This window comes from Rhincodon typus, chromosome 40, assembly GCF_021869965.1.
Source record: "Rhincodon typus isolate 14 chromosome 40, sRhiTyp1.1, whole genome shotgun sequence".
NCBI classification, from domain to species: domain Eukaryota; kingdom Metazoa; phylum Chordata; class Chondrichthyes; order Orectolobiformes; family Rhincodontidae; genus Rhincodon; species Rhincodon typus.
The window spans coordinates 3404374-3413885 of record NC_063371.1 but is presented as its reverse complement, the minus strand read 5'-3'; the positions used below and the strand labels follow the sequence as shown (position 1 = coordinate 3413885).

At 50.7% G+C, this 9512-nt stretch overlaps 2 protein-coding genes across 2 annotated transcripts in view; one reads left to right on the top strand and one right to left on the bottom strand.

Annotated features, from left to right (window-relative positions):
* Positions 1-9512, bottom strand: part of LOC109924482 (phosphoglycerate mutase 2-like) — a 77135-nt gene that overhangs the window by 66916 nt on the left and 707 nt on the right. The window lies entirely within an intron of this gene.
* On the top strand, positions 390-5305 carry LOC109924522 (dual specificity protein phosphatase 1-B-like). Its single transcript, XM_048618736.1, has 5 exons — positions 390-475; positions 1074-1498; positions 2634-2752; positions 3459-3678; positions 4337-5305. Exons 2-5 carry the CDS (start codon positions 1123-1125, stop codon positions 4549-4551), a joined length of 930 nt encoding a protein of 309 aa, XP_048474693.1. The 5' UTR covers positions 390-475; positions 1074-1122; the 3' UTR covers positions 4552-5305.

Sequence of the window (9512 nt, the reverse complement as noted above, 5' to 3'; positions counted from 1 at the left end):
TACAAATGCATCATGCCATGTCCAGTGTGGGTGGCAATACAAATGCATCATGCCATGCCCAATGCGGGTGGCAATACAAATGCAGGCTGGCAATGACCAAGGCAGGCGGCAATACAAATGCAGCAGCCTCTAGCGCACACGTAGACACAGAGAGAGAGAGAGAGAGAGGTAATCATTCGGAGATGGTAGGTGAGAACACGCCTTCACACGTCAACTTCCCGGGGGCGGGGTGTTTCCTGGGCCCGCGTGCGGTGACGTCTCCCTTCCTAATATGGACAGGTCGGGCGGGGAGGAGGAGGGAATCCCTGTGACGACAGTGCCCTAATAAGGACAGGCTCCCAGCGGGGGTTCCGGGGCTCAGTGCTTATATAAAGCGAGAGGCTAGTTGAGGGGCTCGTTCAGAGAAGTAACTGTACCAAAGAATCCCTGTCAGCCCTCAATCCTCCTCCTCCTCCTCCTCCTGCTGACCCTGAATGTGAGTATTTTGCTGCATTTGGAATCAGTCTGTAGGAAATCAGTCTCTTTTGCTGCTGAAAAGGTTTTATTTTTCATATTTCTACCCCCCCCCACCCCCCCCACAACCCCTTTCAATCGTGGAGCTTATTCGGCCCCTTCAGTTAAAACAACCCACAGAATTCGCGGACATTCGGCCCGTCGCTAACGCTGTCTGCTGCCTTTCTGGGGGCTCGTCAGGAAACCTGGCGGGTCATCAGCTTCTCCAACGGGCCTGGCATCAAATCCAAGCTGGAGTGTGGAAAGTTTTTTTTGTTTGGGGGGAAGAAACAAAGAAAAAAACAACAAAGTGTCTGTGCATTACGGACCCCCTTTTTTTTAAAAGAAAAGGGAAAGCAAAAGATTTCCTTTTGCCAATCTTCAGAAACTTTCAGTATTGTGTTGGATGAAATTTAACGTGGGAATCTAACTTTCGAAAGAGAAACTGGAGTTTTAAATCAGGGGAGCCGTAAAAATGGTGATTTTTTTTGTTGTTGTTGTTCAGAAATGACTTTAACGGGTTGGAAATTGAAAACTGACACAGCTATTAACGGTACGGTTGTTTTTTCTTGTTTCCACAGACATTCGCGTGAGAAAGGGAAGAGTCATTTCTCCAACTCCTCTAGAAACATGGTCACCACCGAATTGCTGGAGATCGATAGCTGCCAGTTAATGCAGTTATTGGTGGAGACTCAGTTGTGCTCGCTGGTCCTGGACTGCCGTTCCTTTCTGAGTTTCAACGCCTCCCACATTCGGGGCTCCCACAACGTCTATTGCAACTCTATCGTCAAGCGCCGCTCTAAAGCGGCCATCGCTCTGGACTGTATCCTGACCGAGGAGAGCGTCCGCACCGGCCTGAGCTGTGGCCGCTACCACACCGTCGTGGTACTGGACGGGAGCAGCTCGGGTTTTTCCTCGCTGGCGGGCAGCGACACGGCCAAGCTGGTCCTCAGCACCCTCTCCTCGCATTTGGATGCCAGCCGGGTCCAGACTTGCTTCCTGAAAGGTGAGGGTGGCATCAGGGTGCCAAAGCAGCAGAGCGAGGTCACATTCTACCGATTTTGGGGGTATGGGGTGGAGGGGGTGGGGTTCAGATATGGCTATAATTCTTTTGCCTGGCCCCAGAAATGTTGTCTTGGAGCAAGTGGGATTTGAACTACCTAGTTCACCCTCCAAATCTCTCTTTAGGAAGATATTTTCTAACGGACCTGTTCTGGAGCATTTGGGATTATGAACCTCCCCCCCCCCCCCCCCCCACCTTGTTCTCCTGGGTCAGAGGTAGGGGCACGGTCACTCGAGCGCTAGATATCTCTGGGTAGGACAGAGGAGGTGGTATTACATTTCTAGAGTAATGCCTGCCCCTTTTAACCTCTTGTGTGAGCTGAGTGTACCCACCCCACCCAAAAAAATCTACCACCCCCTACAAACACACACAGTGCCCCTTTCTGCCCACGATTCCAAATGACCGTGTTCTGTCTGAGTCCCTGTCAAGGATTCTTGCAGAGTTTCAGAATGCAGTTCAGGTCCTGGATCAGAAATGCAAGCCCATCTCTTTCCATGGCTGATCTCGCTGTGGGCAAAGATGGCACCTTTCCTCATTGAGAGGGTAACAGTGCAGTGGAGTTTATAGAACCAGGTGCAGATATTCAGCAGGGTGGCCACTACCATGGAGAGGGGGACAGGGGGAGCTTGAGGGAGAGACAAAAGCAAGAGAGTTTTTCTCTCTACACAGGCACAGGAAAAATCCCACCTCAATGGACGACGGCTAAACTTATCAGGGTTTGGCTAACCTGAACTCCCCTAATCTTTGCGGGAAAAGGCCTTGGCTATTCACCCTATCCATGCCCCTCGTGATTTTATAAATTTCCATAAGGTCACCCCCTCAGCCTCGTATGCTCCAGGGCAGCCTATCCAACCTCTCCTAATAACTCCAGCCCACATAGCCTCGGTAACATCTTTTTTATTTTTTTGTACCCTTTCCAGTTTAATAACGTCCTTCCTATAAGCAGGGTGACCAGAATTCCAAATGTGGCCTGTTACAGCCATAACAGTGCACTGCCCAATGAAGTTCTATTAGGGGACCAGTCTTTCTGTCACCTACCCAGTTCTATTTTCTAAACCATCCTCTCTCTCTTTTGCAGGAGGTTACGAAACCTTTCAGTCACTGTTCCCTGGCATGTGCACGCAGAATGCCAAGCCTTGCCCGCAGGGGAACTCTGGAGAATCTCTAGTGTCGAGAACCACACCACTATATGATCAGGTGAGTTAATGGAATGGGAGGGGCGGGGTGGTGCAGAGAGGGATTTTTTTAGGGGGGGAAAGAGGGTTTGTGGAGTGGGCTAGGCAAGGCTGCTGGAGCTTTCCTTAGAGAGCACGGGTCGAGGCCACTCAGTCTATAGTGGTCAATGTGCCAGCTCTGTGCGCTCTCTGAGCAGGGCAGGGGAAAGTGGAGGAAGGAGATGAACTCATTGGCATTTAGATGAATGAGAGGTGGCTTAAGAGAGGACTTGACAGGGAGAGATGTGGTGGTTTCCTCTTGTGGGAGAGTCTAGGACCAGTAGGTGTAATCTCAGAAATTGGGGTTGCCCCATTGAAGACAGGGATGAGGAGGAATTTCTTCTCTCTCCCGAGGGGAGCGAATCTGTGGAATTCTTTACCGCAGAGGCCAGGCCGTGAACCCTACTTGTCATGTGTATTCAAGTATGTTCGAGATAGGTTGTAATCAGGAAGGGCTATGGAGGGGTGAGGGAGAGAAAATGGAGTCGAGGATGGCGGCAAGGACTCGATGGGCTGAATGGCCTGCTTGTGTTCTTCTGGGGGACCTTCATTACATTTACAGATGAGGAGCGGTGTTGTGTGAGTGCGAGGTAGTGCCAGGTTAGAGTCAGCGGGCATGGGATCATTCCTCTCACCAGTATGGACATCGCAGGCAGGCTCTAACCTTTCGGGACCTCTTCTCTCTGCAGGGTGGCCCAGTGGAGATTCTGCCCTTCCTGTACCTGGGTAGTGCCTACCACTCCTCTCGCAAAGAGACCCTTCAGTCTTTGGGCATCACGGCCCTCCTCAATGTCTCGTCCACCTGCCCCAACTACTTTGAGGGCATCTTCCAGTACAAGTGCATCCCAGTCGAAGATACCCACATGGCTGACATCAGCGCCTGGTTCCGAGAGGCCATTGACTTTATCGGTGAGTGAACGGGCGCGTTGGTATTGCCTTCTCCTTGTTTCTTTCCGGTGGGTGAGGTGCCAGGCCTGGGCAGTGCCTCTTGTCCATACCCAGTGCCCGTAGCCAGAGAGCACAGAGGTAGACTCCATCCAGAGGGCACCTCTCCAGCCCCTCAGTGACTTTCTGCCCGCACTGTACCCTGCCCTCTCTCTCTCTCGCAACACCTGTTTGAGATTTCCCCTGAGGACTGTGCCACCTTCCTCAGTCCCTTGAGCCACCTCAAGTGGTGATGGCGGAGGGCAGATGCGGTTAAACGGTAGCCAGCGATTTTGGAAACACGCATAGGGCACTTTTCGCTCCCCCAGAGGGCATGGGAAGGGGTTGGGGATTGGGGGTGGTGGGTGTTGGGGGTTGGGGGGAATGCCAGACCAGTTTTCTAGGGCAGTCTGGTGATGGTAGTCACCATGACCGAAAGCAATGTTCCGTTGCCAATTGCCAATGGAGTACAAAGCCCAATGATGTTACTGTTGCAACATGCGCTGTCTCTTTCTCCCCCTCTCTCTCTCTCTTCCCCCTCCCCCTCTACATGGGTATTTGCGTATTGGGACCTCATGGGGTACTCCAACCAGATCGAGCAACCAATAAACGAGGCTTGTTTTTCTTTATCCCCCTTTTTCAGATTCGGTCAAGAGCCGAGGTGGCCAGGTCTTGGTGCACTGCCAGGCGGGCATCTCTCGCTCCGCCACCATCTGCCTGGCATATCTCATCCACACTCAGCGGCTCCCCCTGGAGGAGGCCTTCGACTTTGTCAAGCAGCGGCGGGGCGTCATCTCGCCCAATTTCGGATTCATGGGCCAGCTGCTGCAGTTCGAAACCGAGGTGCTGTGTCGCTGAGAGCTCACCGGGAGAGACAAAGCCGGACATCGTCTTCCAGAGGGTTCTGGCTGGGATCCCATGTGGGGCTGCCATTGGCTGCAAATGCTCGATAACTTGATGGCGCGTTGTCGCTCACTAAAGTCTAGCCCTTGTCACTGTTTGGCGTTGACCCAGAAACCTTCAGTTACTCCATCAGTTTCCATCAATGGGACCTGAGGTTGGGGAAGTGGGGTTTTTTAAAAAAATTATTATTATTGGAGATCAACCAGCCCAAACGTTGTCCCTTCCCCATTCCTGTAACGAGCCAGCGCCAACGTTTCCTGTCTAGGGCGGATGCTGAACTCTCTCCGACGCAATGCTGCCACCATATCTCAGAGAAAGAGGGGGGAGCAGATCAATAATCCGCACTGACCCCTTTCCAGAGCCCCGGGCTTCCTCAGGGCGAGGGTGGGGGGAGTGGTGCAGGGTCTGTGGGCTGTAGCCGATATGCAACCCAGCCCCAGCTTAACAGGAACTGTCTGAATCACTTTGGACCCCATCACTATGCACCCAGCTCTCGGAGCAACAGAAAATGTGACTTTATTCCCTGTTTTAAGGGGAAACTCTACCTGCTAATTTCCTTACAAAGGAAAGTACTTTATAGATGTATTTTTTTTCTTTCCAGATTCCCTGTTTTATAATTGTCAGAAGGTGCACTAAATACACATGATCAAGATCAATTATTTATTACGAGTTGACAAAATAAAGTTTGCATTATTTAGCATTCTTGTTAATTGTGTCATTTCAGCTCCTCCTGCGGTTTCCCAACTCTCCCAGCGTGGTCAATCAATGAGCTGGCATGGGGCGGCAATGTTTGAGAGTTGGTAATAGACAGTGTTACTGTTGCTTATAGATATGAGCAGGAAACTCGCTATATGCATGTTGAAGGGTTCGAGAATAGAATAACATTTTATTGTCACATATACTGAGTACAGTGAAAAGTTTATAATATCACTACACACAGCGCCATCTGGGGTACAAAGTACCTAGTTACAAATCTTAGCTACTAAAATAGATTAGGTACAAAAATAGAGAAATAAGGAAAAGAAAACTAAAAGTTTTACATTACGGTAAATCACTGTATAAATTCGGGAAATAAAGTTAAAAGATAAACATTACAGTCCTATAGCCTGAATTTATTGTATTTAGAAATTATTTTGGGATCTAAGATGCAGCTTAAATATAGGCGCTTTCAGGAGGCAAGTTAGGGCTTTGCGACATCAAAGGGCAGAGAATGTCTGGAAGTTTAAAGGAGTTGATGATAAATGGGTGCATGGACTTTGGTCACAGGTCAGCCGGGGTCAAACTGAATGACAGAACTGGCTAGAGGGGCCGAATGTCTTCCACCTGTTTCTAAATTATCTGTACTGCACCACATTGTCAGATCTTTCCCCCTTTCCTCTTGTTATTTGCATATTGTCTTCACAAATCCCTAATATCTTGTAACTGCTCCATTGGTGAATGGCTAAAGCAGCAAGGATGTGGAGGTTACATTTCGCTGTCCCCTGCTGGAGGGGAGGGTTCATGGCCCCCTGTTGGAGGGGAGGATTCACTGCCCCCTGCTGGAGGGGAGTTTACACTGCTTCCTACTGGAAGGGAGGATTCACTGCCCCCTGCAGGAGGTGAGGGTTCACTGTCCCCCTTCTGGAGGGGAGGTTACACTGCTTCCGACTGGAAGGGAGGATTCACTGCCCCCTGCAGGAGGTGAGGCTTCACTGTCCCCCTTCTGGAGGGGAGGTTACACTGCTTCCTACTGGAAGGGAGGATTCACTGCCCCCTGCAGGAGGTGAGGATTCACTGTCCCCCTTCTGGAGGGGAGGTTACACTGCTCCCTGCTGGAGGGGCGGATTCATTGCCCCCTACCGGTGAGGAGGATTTACTGTCCTCCTGCTGGAGGGGAGGATTTGCTGCTCGCGACTGGAAGTGAAGATTAACACTGAAGGGTTTTACAGAGGAGATTTACCTGGATCTTGCTTGGCCTGGAGAGTTTCAGTCATGAAGAGAATTTGAATAGAATGGGTTTATTTTCCCTTGAGCAAAGGACATTGAGATACGAGGGGCATAGATATGGTAGACAGGAAGTAACTTCTCCCCTTAATGGAGGGATCACTGATCAGGAGGCATCAATGTAAGAGGCAGGAAGTTTACCGAGGATGTGAGAAAAAAATGTTGTCACCCAGAAAGTGGTTGGAATCTGGAACACACTCCCTACAAGGGTGGTAGGGGCAGACCAAAAACTCCAGTGACGGAAGAAATAGTTAGATTTGCATTTGTTTTGCTAAGGCAGACAAGGCTATGAGCCAAACGCTTGGAAATGGGATAGATTGTTTTTGATAATCGTGAGATTGTTTTTGACCAAGGTAGAAACAGCTAATGTATCTTTTATACTGTGCTCAAGAACCTCTGTGACTTTAACCCTCCCCTCCAGCAGGATGCAGTAAAACCCCTCCAGCAATATGTAATGCAGTAAATAACCCTTCAGCAGTATATTATGGAACCCACTCCTCCTTCAGGGGCCAGTAAATACCCCTCCAACAGAATGCAATGGAACCCACCCCTCCAGCAGGGGGCAGCTAATACCCCTCCAGCATGACAAAATGAACCATCCTCTCCAGCAGAGGTGGGGTAAATATTCATCAAGCAGAAAGTATTGAAACCACCCTTCAACAACGGGCAGTCAATATCCTCCCAGCAATCTGCAGTGAACACTCCCCATCAGCAGGAATCGTAAAACTCCTTGGCAAAATGTAATGAACACTACCCTCCATGGGGTGTGGGATGTGGTGGTAGCAATAAATATATACATGCAGCAGTATGTAATGAACACTTCCCTCCAGCAGGGGGCAGTAAATACACCTCCAGCAGTATGTAATGAGCCATCCACTCCAGCAGGGGGTAGTAAATACCTCACAAACAAAAACAGAAGTTGCTGGAAAAGCTGAGCAGGTCTACCAGCATCTGTGAAGAAAAAATCAGGGGGGTTAACGTTCTGGGTCCGGCGACCCTTCCTCAGAACTGGTAGTAAATACCTCTCCAGCTGTATTACTGAAGCCACCTCTCCAGCAGGGGGCAGTAATTATCTCCCTGGCAGTATGTAATGAACTCTCCCCTCCAGCAGGGGCAGTAAATACTCTTCTAGGACTAACTAATGAACACTCCACTCCAGCAAGGGGCAGTAAATACCCCTCCACCAGTATGTAATAAACCCTCCACTCCAGCAGAGGCAGTAAATCCAACAATAGATATTGAGACCACCCCTCCAGCAGGGGGACTAAATACTACACTAGCAGTATGTAATAAACCATCCCCTCCAGCAGGGGGCAGTAAATATCCCTCCCGCAGAATGCAATGAACCATCCCCTCCAGTAGGGGACAATATATACCTTTCTAGGATGACAATAGAATAGAACAGCCTTTATTGTCACAAATACCCCCAATGAATGGTGAAAAGTTTATATGTCGCCAAGTACAGCACCAATGTAGATATAAAAGTCCTAGGCACAGCTTCTTTAGTTACAAGATCTCAGACAGTAGAGAAATGAAATGTCCAGCATTACAGAAATAAAAGCTCAGTACAACAGACCACACTGGTAGCTAGCTTCCAGTCTGCACCGAGCCCTGGCTCTGGACCACACCAGTGACACGCCACGCTGGGAGGCTGCAGCTGGAGACCGGGATGCCAGGAGGTCCCGATGCGAGGACGCCCCATGCCAGGCTGGGAGACTGCTGTTCCAGATTCGGAGGCTGGGAATCGTCGCTGGAGACTGGGAACTGTTGCCGGAGACTGGAAATTGTCACCGGAGGCCAGGAATTGTTGCCGGAGACTGGGAATCGTTGTTGGAGATTGGGAATTGTCGCCGGAGGACGGGAGTTGTCACTTGAGTACAGGAGTCTTCACCGGAGACTGGGAAACGTCGCTCACCGGAGGCTGGGAAATGTCATTCGCTGAAAGCTGGGAATCGTCGCCAGAGGCCAGGAATCGAAGAGAAGAAAAATGGAGAAGGATAAAAGAAAAGCACAAACAGGAAGATACAGAGAAGAAGAGAGCTGCCATCTTGCTATAATGGACTAACTATGAACTGACCCCTCCAACACGAGTAGTACAGTAACTATTCAGCAGAATGCAATGAAATATTCCCTACAGTAGGGGGCAGTAAATATACCCTCCAGCAGAATGTAATGAACCCTCCCTACCGGCACGGGGCAGTAAATGCCCATTCTGCAGTCTGTAATGAACCGTTCACACCACCAGGGGCAGTAAACACCACTCTTGCAGTCTGCGGGGGGCAGTAAACATCTCTGCAGCAATCGGTAATGAACCCTCCGCACAAACAGAGAGCAGTAAATACACACGCAGCAGTTTGTAATGAGCACTCCCCTGCAGCAGGGGGCAGTAAATATACCCAACGGCGATGCCTGTGGATTCCGCCTTAATGCCAAATGGTTACTTCTCCTGTCAATCAGCGCATCCTGCGCTTTGATTGGTGCTTTGATCCCGACAACTTCCACAATCTCGCCTTCGATTGGTGGGTGAACCAGCGGCGAGTTGCTCCAAAGGTGCATACAGCTGTCCGTCAGCTAGACTCCCGCCTCCGCGCTCCTTGAATGGTCAATAGCTGCAGGATCACGCACCGCATTGGGTAGGGGTCCGGTCAATCAAGAGAGCAGGCCCCGCCCTATACGCTGCCGGGGACGGTCCGTAACCTCCGCCAACGACTCACGGTCGTTTGCCCAGTCACTCCGGGAGGTCCTCTGGTCTCCATTGGACAGACACACCGTCAATCAACGGGTGGTCTCGAGACGGGTCGTTTCCGGTTCCGGTGGCGTCGGCCTGGCGGCGTCGGCGGGGATGAGGCGGGTGACGCTGTTTGTCAACGGGAGCCACCGGGACGGCAAGGTCAGGGCCGGGGCAACCCCGGGGCCGGGGGTCAGGGCCGGGG

Bases quoted from the DNA above. Each gene is read 5' to 3' on its own strand.
- LOC109924522 (XM_048618736.1), top strand. From the start codon at position 1,123: ATGGTCACCACCGAATTGCTGGAGATCGATAGCTGCCAGTTAATGCAG. The intron at 1,499-2,633 runs GTGAGGGTGGCA...TCTCTTTTGCAG, and splicing joins CCAGACTTGCTTCCTGAAAG to GAGGTTACGAAACCTTTCAG. The intron at 3,679-4,336 runs GTGAGTGAACGG...CCCCTTTTTCAG, and splicing joins AGAGGCCATTGACTTTATCG to ATTCGGTCAAGAGCCGAGGT.